The sequence below is a fragment of the Mus musculus genome, chromosome 4 (assembly GCF_000001635.26).
Source record: "Mus musculus strain C57BL/6J chromosome 4, GRCm38.p6 C57BL/6J".
Taxonomy (NCBI): Eukaryota; Metazoa; Chordata; class Mammalia; order Rodentia; family Muridae; genus Mus; species Mus musculus.
In genome coordinates, this window is record NC_000070.6 from 149,201,583 (window position 1) to 149,216,414 (window position 14,832).

General features: G+C 44.7%; 1 protein-coding gene across 12 annotated transcripts in view; it reads right to left on the reverse strand.

Annotated features, from left to right (window-relative positions):
- Kif1b (kinesin family member 1B) overlaps positions 1-14,832 on the reverse strand; it is a 131,455-nt gene that overhangs the window by 25,264 nt on the left and 91,359 nt on the right. For 11 of the 12 annotated variants that reach the window (XM_030253270.1, XM_030253268.1, NM_001290995.1 and 8 more), the window contains 9 exons: positions 13,325-13,443; positions 12,497-12,582; positions 12,041-12,170; positions 11,714-11,876; positions 8,460-8,550; positions 6,267-6,385; positions 5,136-5,191; positions 2,604-2,712; positions 926-992 (listed from right to left, as the gene is read on the reverse strand). In XM_030253270.1, the coding sequence (XP_030109130.1) occupies positions 926-992; positions 2,604-2,712; positions 5,136-5,191; positions 6,267-6,385; positions 8,460-8,550; positions 11,714-11,876; positions 12,041-12,170; positions 12,497-12,582; positions 13,325-13,443 (940 nt within the window). Of the gene's footprint in view, positions 1-925; positions 993-2,603; positions 2,713-2,746; positions 4,305-5,135; positions 5,192-6,266; positions 6,386-8,459; positions 8,551-11,713; positions 11,877-12,040; positions 12,171-12,496; positions 12,583-13,324; positions 13,444-14,832 lie in introns of those variants that run through there. The other variant, XM_011250200.3, reaches the window with a different exon arrangement.

Here is a 14,832-nt window from a genome sequence, read left to right on the forward strand (position 1 = left end):
ACTCCTTTGAGGTGGGAACACCTTTAATTCAGATTTGTTGTTGTTTTTGAGACAGGATTTCTTTTGTAGCCTTGGCTGTCCTAGAACTAGCTCTGTAGATCAGGAGGCAGGCCTCCAACTAACAGAGAGCAACCTGCCTCTGCCTCCCAAATGCTGGGATTAAAAGCTTGCTCCACCACTAGCCAGCTATTCCAGATCTTTAAAGTTGGGAAGACACGCATGTATTCTGGACCATATCTTCTCTAGAAAGACACAGAAGAAGGCAGCCTTGTTTTTTGCCTGCTTGTTCTTGCCCTTCCTAGCAAGGCCACTCCTTCACAGGCATTACACACTACTTCTTGTGGACTCCAGAGTATGCTGAAGACCGGCTGAGATATCCAGTCTGGTGGACTGAGCAACTGCTGGATTATTGGACTAGCTGGACCACAGCATGCAAATTATTCTAATAAAGCCGGGCGTGGTGGCGGACACCTTTAATCCCAGCACTCGGGAGGCAGAGGCAGGTGGATTTCTCAGTTCGAGGCCAGCCTGGTCTACAGAGTGAGTTCCAGGACAGCCAGGGCTGCACAGAGAAACCCTGTCTTGAAAAACAAAAACAAAAAACAAAACAAACAAAAAAAAAAAACCAAAAACAAGTTATTCTAATAAACCTCCTTTCTCTGGGTCTCTCTCACTCTGTCTCTCTGTCTCTGTCTCTATCTGTGTCTCTCTCTCAACTGATTCTATAAGTTCTATTACTCGACAAAACTCTGACTAATACAAACAGAAACAGTATTTGATGTTTTGTATTCAATTCCTAGCTATTTCCTACCCTGATTTAAAAAAAAAAGGGGGGGGGGACAAACAAAAATGTCCTTCCACATTTTCCTCTCCAAATATAGATGAAGAACTGAGAAATCTGTTGTTCTGTCTCAGATGTCAGTACCTGGTGCAGCAAAAATGTCCCCTGGCAGGGCAGGCCTGCAGTATGGTCAACCACAGCTGGAATATACCTGTAAAAATAAAACACAAAAGACAGAAGTTAGAACTACTTCACCTGCCAAGTCTTCCTGGGTTGTAGCCAAGAGAAATCTCTGTTGTTCTACACTCTGCTCCACATCTGACCCCGTGAGGCATGTCACCACAGAGTCACGTGTACATATCTATATCTCAGCGTCTCTGCTTGACTGGAGTGTGAAAAGATCTCCATATTTTTTCTTCCATCTCTGTCTATTGCATAATAATTCAGTAAATAATGAATGTTACAGAACTGAGTGAAAATTGGAAATAGACAACTTCCAGTTCTAACTATAAAGCTCCAGAAAGCAATCACTTCAGCAGAAACCATCACTTAACAACTTTTAAGGCTGCACATCTGGTTATGGAAAGCCACAGTCTTCAGACGACTGTCAACTGAGGAGTAACAGAACTCTATTTGACACAGGGTCATAAGCACAGCAGACACTAACAGGTTTTTTTTTGTTCGTTCCTTTGTTTGTTTGTTTTGCTTTTTCGAGACAGGGTTTCTCTGTATAGCCCTGGCTGTCCTGGAACTCACTCTGTAGACCAGGCTGGCCTCGAACTCAGAAATCTGCTTGCCTCTGCCTCCCAAGTGCTGGGATTAAAGGCGTACACCACCACGCCCGGCAGGCAGACACTAGCAGTTAACGGAGCTGATCATCACTGACGGTGGTTCACTGCATGATACCCAGAGGAACACTACACTAACAGTTATTCCCTAATCTGGGCTAATGGTTGTAGCTGCTTGAGTCTTTCAGGAGTAGTTCTCTTTTGTGCTTTTCCCAAGGCATTTCAGAAACAACTATAAACAACAGTTGCACTAATTATTTATTCTAACCCAGCTCACAAAGACAAGAAAGCTTATGTGGATCCCCTTAACCTAGGGGAGTGGCTCTTTTTTAGGGGCTATCTTTGGTCAACACAACTGAAGGGAGTTTCATACAGGTACAGGCCAAAGGTACTGCAAAACATCCTACAATGCCATAGTGGTCTCAATATTGGAAAGGTGGAAAATTTTAATCCAGGGATTACATTTTAATAAAATAAAATCTTAATCCACAGGCCTCATTGGGATTGGTATTCTAATTTTAAAAGATTGCATTATTTATTCATTCATTTGTGTGTGTGTGTGTGTGTGTGTGTGTGTGTGTGTGTGTGACACTACCAGGGCACATGTGTGGAGGGAGGCCAATCTGTAGTAGTTGGTTCTCACCTTCCACCGTGTATGTCCCAGGGATCAAACTCAGATCGTCAGGCTTGTCAGCGAGTGCCCAGATGTGCTGAGCCTTCTCACCAGCCCCCAGAAACCTCCATCTGAGCCTGGAGCCTGTTCCTCCAATCTGTTCAGCAGTCTTAGTAGAAGCACCATGCTGCTGTCTTCCCTCACAAGCAGGTGCATCTGGTACCCATCACATTGCTGCTGCTACACAATCCCCCTCGACGGCCTCTGGCAAATGCCTCACTCACAGACAAGTAGCAAGGCACCCACTTTCAATCCAAAGAGGAATTGGACAGGACAACGATGCAGGGACCCAAACAGGCTCAAAACTATCTCTCTAATTCTGAAATACTTTATTGAGAAATGTATTTAAAATTGGACTTACTCTCCAGTAGGCTCCAGTTCACTGATCTCAAACCAAACCAGAAGGTCGTACTTGCTCATGCTTTGCCCAAGGGTGGTTTTGTTCATGGTGTTTAACTTAGTAGCTGGAACTTTAAAAAAAGTGTTTATAACATGTCAAAATCTGTTCCTAGTCAACTCAACAAAAGTGTAAGCATCTTTAGTGTCAGTCTTTAAGAGGATAGATGTGAGGATAGATGCAGGGAAAGTTCCACACTAAGTGTCATTAGTGTCTCCAGTCCAGAGCACTGACTCCTTCTCAAAACAGTTTCTAAACATGAGAAAATGGCTCTTTTGTTGTTGTTGTTAAATAAAATAAATGTGCTTTAAATCATTAAAAATCCTTTGTTTTCTAGAGTTTCCTGTTTGGGGGCATGGTATCCCATCACACGGTATCTATCCCATCACAGCCACATGGGGAGAGGATGCTCAGGAGCCACCAGGGAGGGCCTGCGTGTCACTGGGGTCGTCTGCCAACCCACATCTCCTGACCTCCACCTATATAACAATCACCAAGAGTTTAAAGATGGTAAAATCGAGGGTCACACCCCAGTGAAACAAATCATAGTGCCTCTGGGTGGGTGTGATTCTGCCTCGTGGGTCATATTTAGCCCCCTACTTTGAAAAGTATTGTGAAGACTCATTAGCATAACGTATATGAAGGAGCTTCAACAATCATGGAGCATTTCTCAAATGAACAGCCTCTTGGCGGAAGTCATCAGCTGTGCTTCACATGTGCTGGGGCTTCTAATAAGGAAACTGGATACTGTTCTGGCAGCCATCTCCGTAAGCAAACCCAAGTACTCAGGAAAGGAAGAGGGGCAGGGAAGATGGAAGAGAAGAAGAGGGACGGAGCATAGCTCAGTAATAAAATGACTGTCTAACAGGCTCCAGGCCATAGTTCAGTGATAAAATGACTAACAGGCTCCAGGCCCAGGGTTTGATTCCTAACACTACAAACAAAAACAAAACAAAACAAAAACAAACAAACAAACAAAAAACCCCTCAACTACTAGTTTAAAAAAATCACAATATGAAATACTATTGCAAAATAATACAAACAAAAGTATCAGGAGGGGTGAAGATGTAGGTAAGCAGGAAGCATGCTTGCCTGGTACAGATGACGTTCTAGGGTTAATCCCTAGCACTCCCTGAACTGGGTAGGAGGCGCACACTGTGCAGGCAACTCTATGGATGAGACCGGTGGGCCAGAAGCTCAAGATCATCCACACCTATAGAGGCAGTTCAGACCAGCCTGGACTAGAGACCTTGTCTCTGGGGGACAATCAAGGCATCTTATCCTCAGGGAGAGGTGAAAGAGATGAGGTAAGAGGTATTCCCTACAGCCTCCCTGGAGTAACTGTGATGTGATCTTGACAATGTGAAGAGCTCTACGGTAGCTAGGGAACAAACAGAGACATCAGTGCTTCACATATGTCCAAGTTGGTTCTACATCTAAGGCAGGGCTAGTTTAGCTACTAACCATATTGCTTGGGTACCCTCTCATTCTGGAAGCTGGGAGCTGGCGGAAAGAGAAAAGGCGGCAGTGAACCAGCCTCATTCTGGAAGGTGGCAACAGCAGAGGAAGCTAGCACGCTGGCGTGCTCAGAGAATGTATCCAACACATGCACATTCACATAGCCAGCCATGAGAAACCGTATCAGCTCAATCTTTCTTTCATGCTCTGAAGGCCGATGGGGATGGGAAAGGTAGAGGGAGGAGAATGAGTGCAGGGCAGGGGTGGGGATTTGGTAAGTGGGCAGAAAGGGAAAAGAACAAAAATAAAGTGAAAACAAGCTAAATGAAGAGAAACAAATTCTGGCATTCTATTGTATAATAGGGTACCTGTCATCATTTACAAAGTGCTACAAGAAAGGAAATTGAATATATCTACCACAAACAAATGAGACATGCTTAAGATACAGATATGCTAGTTATACTAAGATGTATATGAGTGTGTATGTGTGTGTGTGAGTGTATATGTGTTCCTCAAAATATATAGTTACAAATGCATCATCCTATATCATAAGTATATACAATTACTATGTATAAATCAAAAATAAAAGTCCCAACAACAAAATTAAACATATAGAATAAATTTAATATGCAAAGATTTTTTTTTTTTTTTGATTTTTTGAGACAGGGTTTCTCTGTGTAGCCCTGGCTGTCCTCAAACTCAGAAATCCGCCTGTCTCTGCCTCCCAAGTGCTGGGATTAAAGGTGTGTGCCACCACGCCTGGCCAAAAAATGTTTTTACTGACAGAAGTAATCACATATAAAGCAGAGAGATTTAAGAAGGAGGGGAAAATATTCAAGTCTGGATGAGATGAGCAGAGAGACAGAGCCTAATTATTTCTGACCTCATCTCAGATCAGGAGCCAAGCACTCCTGTTCCTGTTAGAAATATACAAGGAGACAGGAACACAAGGAGACAGAGAAGGAACTCCAGTGTGACCTTGTCTGGAAACTCTTCAGAAGAGATGTGTGCGCATGAGAGAGCATAGTGGCTGCTCACCTGGCTTGGAGAGTGGCATGGGTGGGGGGAAGAATCTCCGAGATGGCTGAGGTGGACTGCAAAGAGAGGAAGAGAGCATCGTGAGGTAATGGGGTGAGTGTCCATGATTAATGGCATGCATGCTTAAATCTTTTGTTTTCTTTCATGCTAGCCTTGAACTCACAGAGATCTGCCTGCCTCTGACTCCCTCCAGGGCTGGAATCAAAGGCTTGCACCCATTCCCCCTGCATTCTGTGCTTAAATCTTCTTAAGAAAAGAGATGCCCAACACAACCCCACACAGAGACCAACACATTTTGATAAAAGTCCTCCTGCAAATTTCAACTGGCACTGCCATTTCCACCAATAAAAGGTCACGTCACTGCCATGTATGGTGGCTCACACCTTTAATCCCAACACTCACTGGCAGAGACAGAGACAGAGGTAGAGGCAGACTGATCTCTAAGTTTGAGGACATCCTGGTCTTCCATAGTGAGTTGTAGGACAGCCTAGGCTACATAAAGAGACCCTGTCTCAAAAACAAAGGCTACATAAAGAGACCCTGTCTCAAAAACAAAGGCTATATTAAGAGACCCTGTCTCAAAAACAAAAACAAAAGTTATGCCACTGATCTCATGAGCTGTAATGACTCCACTGTGAGTCTCTGCATTTTGAAGAAAGGCTGTCAGAAACAACCACATGTGTATTCTAGCTCTGCTGGACCGACTTTCCACTCTATTAAACTTTTCTTCTTATAACAAAAGGAAGGTGCCTAAAGCCATCTGGACAGAATTCAGCTTGCTCTTCATCAAGTTAACTTAGTGATTGGTTAGCTACAAAATCATAGTGACAACTCTTCTGCATCCCTTAAGAGTTCTTTTCCAAGCTGGGTGTGGTGGCGCATGCCTTTAATCCCAGCACTCAGGAGGCAGAGGCAGGCGGATTCCTGAGTTCGAGGCCAGCCTGGTCTACAAAGTGAGTTCCAGGATAGCCTGGGCTATACAGAGAAACCCTGTCTCCAAAAACCAAACACCAAAAAAAAAAAAAAAAAAAAAAAAACCACCAACAAAAAACCCCCCAGAGTTCTTTTCCAGGAAGCAAGGAACTAAAACCCAAACAGCGAGGAGAAAGTTTTTGCCCGTCTCCCTCAGACCTGTTAAGATCTTGTCCTTGCAGATGGAGTGGGTGCTGCTGGTAGTGCCCAAAGACCTCGAATACAATGGGCTTGGTTTTGATGTAGTCCACAAACGACTCTGTGACCTCCACCGCAATCTAGGAAGAAGACCGTGAGGTGAGCTTAGGGTAGGATGGTGACAGGGGGGCACAGGGGTGTGCTTCCAGCAGCCTTCAGTACTGTGAAGCATCCTGGGCATGCTGGGCGTCCCACCACACAGGACAGGCTTTCCTCTGCTCCTCACTCCAATGTCACTTTGCCAATGTGATGGTTTGTACATGCTTGGCCCAGGGGGTGGCACTATTAGAGGGTGTGGCCTTGTTGGAGTAGGTATATTACTGTGGGCATGGGCTTTAAGACCCTCATCCTAGCTTCTGCTATTATCCTTCAGATGAAGATGTGGAACTCTCAGGTCCACCTACACTATGCCTGCCTGGATGCTGCCATGCTTCCACCTTGATAATGGACTGAACCTCTTAACCTGTAAGCCAGCCATAATTAAATGTTGTCCTTACAAGTTACCTTAGTCATGGTGTCTGTTCATAGCAGTAAAACCCTAAACTACTAAGACAACCAAGCTTTGGCATTTTAGACCCTCCACAGTGCAGCAGAACTGGCCTTACTCTACTGATGCTCACTGTTTCACGACTTGCCTGTTGCTCTTTCTACCTGCTTTCTCTCAGGAATGGCCAGGAATCTGCTGGGAAGGCCCTCCCCCCACAGCCCAGGTGGTTGGTAAAAGAGGTAAGAAAAACACGTGTTGGCTGTGGCCTATGAGCAAAGGCAAGGCCAAGTTTGACACACCTGCTTTTTTTTTTCCTCACCCTTTATTTCTCTCTACCTTCTCTTTCTACATAACCATTTTCCCTCACACAGGAAAGCAACTTAACATTTTCCCATATAGAAACTGTTCCCTGGGCTGGTGAGATGGCTCAGTGGGTAAGAGCACCCGACTGCTCTTCCGAAGGTCCAGAGTTCAAATCCCAGCAACCACATGGTGGCTCACAACCATCTGTAACAAGATCTGACTCCCTCTTCTGGAGTGTCTGAAGACAGCTACAGTGTACTTACATATATTAATAAAATAAATCTTAAAAAAAAAAACTGTTCCCTTTTGAATTTACTGACTCATTCTCAGGTCTCCATACTCTATCTATAGTTCTCCTTATTAGTTCTAAGCTCCTTGGGGACTTCTGTGGTTTTATGAATCAGAGGCTTGTTAAATGGCTGATCAGTATTCATCAAATATATCTTTTATTTTTAGTTATAGGTATGTGCATACATTTGGATGTGTGCATGTTGAGTATATGAATGTCCTCAGAGGCCAGAAGAGGGTTTTGGATCCCTTGCAGCTGGAGTTATAAGCAGTTGTGAGCCAACAGATGTGGGCTGGGAACCTAATTCAGGTCTTCTACAAGAGTGGACACATACTCAACCACAGAGCCATCTCTCTACCTCCAAAGTTCATGCTTTATTTTAATTGTCCCTTTTTCTCTGACTTTCTATATTTCAAATTTTTGTTTTTGTTGGAGTGTTGGAGTTCAAACCTAGGACCTCGTGCATGTGAAGTGAGTACTCTACCAACTGGGCTACAGCCATAGTCCCAGCCTCTCTCTTTCACTTTATAGAGTACAAAAAAAGAAAGAAAGAAAGAAAGAAAGAAAGAAAGAAAGAAAGAAAGAAAGAAAGAAAGAAAGGAAGGAAGGAAGGAAGGAAGGAAGGAAGAAAGAAAGGCAGGAGATGGAGAGGTGGCTCAGCAGTTAAGAGCACTGACTGCTCTTCCAAAGTTTCTGAGTTCAATTCCCAGCAACCACATGGTGGCTCACAACCATCTGTAATGGGATCTGACACCCTTTTCTGGTGTGTCTGAAGACAGCTACAGTGTACTCATATAAATAAAATAAATAAATCTTTTAAAAAATCATATTCAAATTGAGGGACCATTTCACTGGGAGACTAGACGTACACACTCAGTGGCCCCCATGATTTGGTAAGCACCTTGCTGTTCCTCCTCTGAAGACTGCCTCACTGTCCTGGCCACCATCTCTACTGCTCATTCTCTCTGCAGAGCTCCCCCATCCAAGCACAAAGGACAGCTCACACTTTACACGACCATCCTCCCTTGGCTAACAAAACCTGAGAGACACGTGGCAAAATATTCAGGTTACTCACGTTCTGTACATGGTAGAAGCCCAGGGGACTTCCTCTTCCATTGTTCTTGAGGGGTTCAGTGGAGAACGCTTCATCATGCCGATGCAAAAAGCTTAATAAAAAGACAGACAGATAAATACTGCATCAAAATTCATCAGACCATGAAGCCCAAGCTGGCCCCAAACTCACAGAGATCTGTCTGCTTCTGCCTCCAAACGCTAGGGTAAACAGTGTGCTACTGTGTCTGGCAAAGTCTGTTTTAAGAGCTCACTTTGCACTCTACAGGTAGAAACATACTAACAAAGCACATTTTTTGTTTGTTTTTACTGAGCCAAATGATTATCTCTTTGTGTGTCAGCGTTTTCCATACCAGACAGAGAGTATTTCAGATTCAAAACTGGCTGAGGAATTAAAGCACCCTGATTATTGATGTAAGTGGACATATATACAAGCTGGAGTTATAAGCCTTACAGAGATACTGAGAGTAAAGAAGTCAACTCCTGTAGCAGGACGTGGTGGTGCATGACTGGAAGACGAGCACTCAGGAAGAGAGGAGGGAGGGAGAACTGCAGAGCTCAAGGCCTATCTTAAAACAAGCCAACTACCCCCAACCCAAACCCAAATGAACAAACCTACCCCCAAAACCTAAAAAAATAAATGAACATACCAACTCCACCAAGACCCCCAAATCAAGCAAACCCACCCACATCCCCTGAAAAAAAATTAGCAAAGAATAAAGACTTGTTCTTTCATAGGTTTTATTTGTTTGTTTTGCTGAAAATGAAATCCTACTATATATAGAAAACTTGGAAATTTGAGCCTCTGTAAGAACAGTAAGACTGCCCATGGTAAACTGGCCTAGGAATCTACTGTCTAGACAAGAGATGCTCAAAAGCCATCTCTTCCAGGAAGTATCCTGACATAAACGCCATGGTTTTGTGTTCTGATGGCAGCAGAGACCTACTTCTCAAAAGTGACAGAGATGCACTGTGTGCCTGTTTCTCCAGAAAATAGCAGTATTCACCCATGGGGCTTGACACACAGATGACACTCTAAACGGCCAAATGGCAAAAAGAATACATTAAAAAAAATGGTTTAGATGTAAGTGCATGAGTGTTTTCCTTGCGTGTATGTGTATGTACTACATGCATGCATGTGTACCACATATATGCCTGATGCCTACGGTGATCAGAAGAGGTGGAGTTTAGAATGGTTGCGTTGCGACGAACTCTGTGTCTGCTGAGATCTGAACTGGGTCTTCTCCAAGAGCAGCAAGTGCTCTTCACCACTGAGCCGGACTCCAGTCTCCAAAGGGTGAACAGATTTTGAGCAGCAGGAAAATATCAGTAGTTTGGTCTTGACTGTCACATCAGTTCACCAGGTCTGAGGAGACAGTACCTCTGCCCAGTGCTCCAGATCACTGACACTCCACATCCCAGGCTTATGCAATATCTTTCTTTGAACTCTTTTTAAAAATACACACATTTGGGGGCTGGAGAGATGGCTCAGCGGTTAAGAGCACTGACTGCTCTTCCAGAGGTCCTGAGTTCAAATCCCAGCAACCACATGGTGGCTCACAACCATCCGTAACAATATCTGGCGCCCTCTTCTGGAGTGTCTGAGGACAGCTACAGTGTACTTACATATAATAAATAAATAATTAAAAAAAAATACACACATTTGCCAGGCGGTGGTGGCGCACACCTTTAATCCCAGCACTTGGGAGGCAGAGGCAGGCAGATTTCTAAGTTTGAGGCCATCCTGGTCTACAAAGTGAGTTCCAGGACAGCCAGGGTTACACAGAGAAACCCTGTCTCGAAAAAAACCAACAAAACAAAAACTAAAACAACCCAAACACCCACACATTTTAAACTGTTTATTTTATGTATAGATTATTTTACTCTATGTGATTGGTGTTGTGATAGTGCACAGGGAGCGGCACTATTAGAAGGTGTGGCCCTGTTGGAGTAGGTGTGTCACTGTGTGTGGGGTTATAAGACCCTCAACCTAGCTGTCTAGAAACCAGTATTCTGCTAGTAGTCTTCAGATGAAGATGTAGAACTCTCAGCTCCTACACTATGCCTGCCTGGATGCTGTCATGTTCCTGCCTTGATGACAATGGACAGAACCTCTGAACCTGTAAGCCAGCCCCAATTAAATATTGTCCTCATAAGAGTTGTCTTGGTCATGGTGTCTGTTCACAGCAGTAAAACTGTAACTAAGACGGGTGTAGCTCATGGATATGCATTTGTGCCCACATGTGCCAGAAGAGGGCCTCAGAGTCTCTGGAACTGTGTTACAAATAGCTGTGTGCCCCTATGTAAGTGCCTGGTAATTGGACCCGATTTGGAAGAGCAGCTAGTATTCTTAATCACTGTATCTTCCCTCCAGTCCCTTAGGTGGTATGTCTGTTTCCTTCTTTTCACTAGGCCTGTCCTTTCCTTCCCTTCTTGTTCCACAACCCCCACTGAATTTTTTCTTCTCCTGGCCTTATACACCACAGCTGCCAGAGGCCCCGCTGAGCACTAGTGAGCCGGAACCACCCTCTCAGTGGCACTGATAAGTCCTTTCTAACGCTTCAGAACATCCACACACTCATACAGTGGTTGCTTTTACTTACAAAGTGCTAAATACGTAAAACTGTTGGGTAGACCATTTGTTTAACTGTTGTTTTTTAAGAAGACATTTCAGCATTAAAAGCACTGAAAACTAGCAGGCTTCTCTGGATCAGACACTGTTCCTGGAATATGGGGACAACACGGAGTGCTCTAGTGGGATGTGGGGCCCTGACTCATTCCCACATAGGGTTTGACTATTATTCTCATCTTGAGTGACGAAAGTGTTCTTTCAGGGACTTGTCATGTTTTATCTCTACAGAGAGAAGAGCATCTCTGCCGTTAACACCTTGCTCGCTCGGCACCGTGAGAGGCAGTGTGGGTTCTGAATGACAAATGTCCCCATCATGGACATTGGTCCCAGTTGATAGCTGTTTGGTGGGTTATGGAAGAGGAGAGCCGTGCTGGGGAGATTCATCCCAGTGGGCAGGTTTTGAGGGTTATAGCCCCACTCCATTCTTGTTCTTTCTTTCTGCTTCCTGCGAGTGAGTGAAAATGAGATCAGCCAGCCTCCTGCTCACACTGCCATGCCATCTTCTCTGCATGATGGACTCTGCCCCTCTGAACCCACAGCCTAAATTGAACCTTTCTTCTCTAAGCTGCTTCTTGTCAGAGTGTCCAGTCACAGCAATAGAGAAGGAACTAACACGGGTGGCTTACTTGAACTGACAGAAGATGTCTGCATACTCTGGAAGGATCCCGCTGGCTTGGAGCACAGTGACTCGGAAAGTGAAGGCACTGCCCAGCTTCAGGTGGTTACCAATCTCTTCAGAAAACCCTTCCATCACCATCTTCCCATCCAGCAAAGTGCCTGACTTCAAATCTAAAGAGTTAAAGGACACATGGTTCAAGTAACATAAAAGGGAGGGAGGGAGGGAACGGGCGTTCTACCTGTGTCTAGTAGGCCAAAGCCACCATGCTGCTTATCTGTGTACTCAGTGCTTTCCCAGGGAGAGTCTCCTCAGTGACAGTCATCGGTCTACGCACCCAGGTCGTTCATTCGATTGACTTCTTCTGGAGGACTGATGACTTCAGAACTCTGGCCCTGACCTTCCACAATCCTCAGCTCCTCCAAGGACAGACCAGAACGAGTCATTGCAGCTGACGAGAAGTCACTCTGAAAGTAAGGCAGGCTAGGTAAGGGACACGCTCTCCCAGTTCCTAACTGATTTCTGTTTGTACAACAAACTATTTTTTGCAAAATAATAATGAAATGGACTAAGAGTTGTCTGAGAAAAGGCAATGTGCTAGTGCACTTTTATCTTTGTAACTTTTAGACACATCTCATATTTCACTGAGTAACTGTGGTGTAACCAACACCTTAGAGTTGCTAGAGTTTTAGACCAGAGAATTGGTGCCCGCATGGATACTTTCCTCAAAAGTCCATTTACTTCCTTTTGTTTCCTCAAGGTGTTCATTCCTTCTTCCCCAAATACTTCTTACCTGATTAAAGTATTCATTATCAAAAGATATTTTAGCTGTTCCCGACTGCCGGATTCCAGAGCCATAATCAGGGGCTTCTTCATCCGCTAAACAGAAAGAAAGCCAGCAAGGACTGAATGGAAGTACGCGTGGGGGGAGGGGCTTACTCTGGCGCTCAGCTTGGCGTCAAACAACACAATCCGCTACGCCTGTCTAAACTGCTCGTCGCTTCTACCAAGTCAATCCAAGAGTTATTTATGTTACCCACCAGTTTCCCCGATACAGCAATATCCCCCACTGAAGTGACACTTGAGTGCTGGGGAGGGGGGTAAAGCTAACAGAAAGGAAGCTAATGGCAGCCTCCCCAAGCTGAACAAGCATACCCCCACCTACATATGCGACTGAAGTGTCACCTGCATCAAGAAGCTAGCTTGCCTTTTTTCTTTTTCTTTCTTTTGTTTTTTTTTTTTTTAAATGTGCATTGGTGTTTTGCCTGCATATGTGTCTGTGTGAGGGAGTCAGATCTCCTGGAATTGGAGTTACACAGTTGTGAGCTGCCATGTGGATGCTGGGAATTGAACCTGAGTCTTCTGTAAGAGCAGCCAGTACTCTTAACTGCTGAGTCATCACTCCAACCCTTAGCCTGCTTTTTCTTTTCTTTCTTTTTTTTTTTGTTTGTTTTGTTTTGTTTGAGACAGGGTTTCTCTGTGTAGCCCTGGCTGTCCTGGAACTCACTCTGTAGACCAGGCTGGCCTGGAACTCAGAAATCCACCTGCCTCTGCCTCCCGAGTGCTGGGATTAAAGGCGTGCACTACCATGCCCGGCTTTGATCATCTTTTTCTAACTCACCTGCAATGGCCTGCACAGCCACACGAAGAAATCCCCGGACTTCCCCCTTCTCACTGACAATGGCCACCCTGTGAATCAGGGGCACCGGATACAGCAGGTTGCTCAAGTACACAAATGCCCTGTAGACAGAACCCAGAGACAAGCATCAGCAAATCTGAGGAGGAGGCGGAGGGCTTTCTGCCTCCCCAAACTCAACTGGCTTCTGGGCCTTTTAAGGTCACCTCTGAATTCTGATCTCTTGAATTGCTTCCAGGTGTGTTTTCAATACATAATCAATACAAAAGCTAGTGCAAAAAGCATGGCAGAGCAGCTGACAAAGACCAAATCACTCTACAAAAAGCTGCCCCACTGGAAGAAGAGTGACGAGTAAAGTGAAGGCTCGCGTGCTGTGGGCACCGCCCAGGACAGGGGAGCCCACTGAAGAGCTTACTCTTCAGAAGTGAAGATGCGCCAAGAGATCTGGCGCACACACAACAGAAACCAGGAGGTGAGGGCAGGGAAGTGTGAGTGAAGTGGTTACTAGCACTAAAATGGACTTTACATCCCAGCACTATGAGTCTTGTTTGACTTAAAGGACTATTAAAGGTGAGAACCAGCCACGAAGGCAGAAAGCCTGTGTGGCCAGATGTGTCTGTGAAGTGAGTTTGCTGGAGACTGAACGGGAATTAAGATAAATCCTAAGATGACTCAGCTGGCCCTGTAGAGTTGGCCTTTGATCCTCAAACCAAAATCATAAACAAAAGGGAATTGACAGGTCTCTCCTGCCTCCTTTTATTTCCTTCTCTGGGGCCCTAGGGGGAGAGACTTGGAGTCTCACACTTAGCTATATAAGTCCTCAACACTCAGCTACAAACCCAGCCCTTCTAATGAGACAGGGTCTCACTAAATTACTCAGGCTGGCTTTGAGTTCACTCCGTGGCTTAGGCAAGCTTTAAATTCTCAATCCTTCTGTCTTAGCTTTCCTACTAACTGAGATTACAGGCCTGAGATACCAGACCTGGCTGACACTTGATATATTTCTAACAAACTAGACAAGTCCTACCATGTTTGTGCTTTTAAAAGGTTCATTAATTTGTAGAAATTCTTTTTTTTTTAATTTAATATGCTCTTACTCAACTGTATATACATGTGTGCGTGCATGTGTCTGCTTCTGTGTGTGTGTGTGTGTGTGTGTGCCCGCGCATATGCACGCGCGTGTGTTTTGCAGGTGAGGGGATAATGTGCACACAGAGCGTGGAGGATGGAAAACAGCCGTGGAAAGGTCTGTACTTTCTTTCTACCATGTGAGTCACATGCACCAAAGCCAGGTGGTTGACATGGTAGGAAATGACGTCAAAACTGAGCTCTCTCATCTGCCTTATTCATGTGTTTTAAAGCAGTTAGAACTAAGTAGTCACAGATCTTAAGTGCTCTTGTTTCAATGGTAGAAAAGTGGAATTTAATTCCTACTGTTCCCCTGGTTTCTCACTTGGTATATGCTGATTTTTGTACATTAAAAAAAAAAAAAG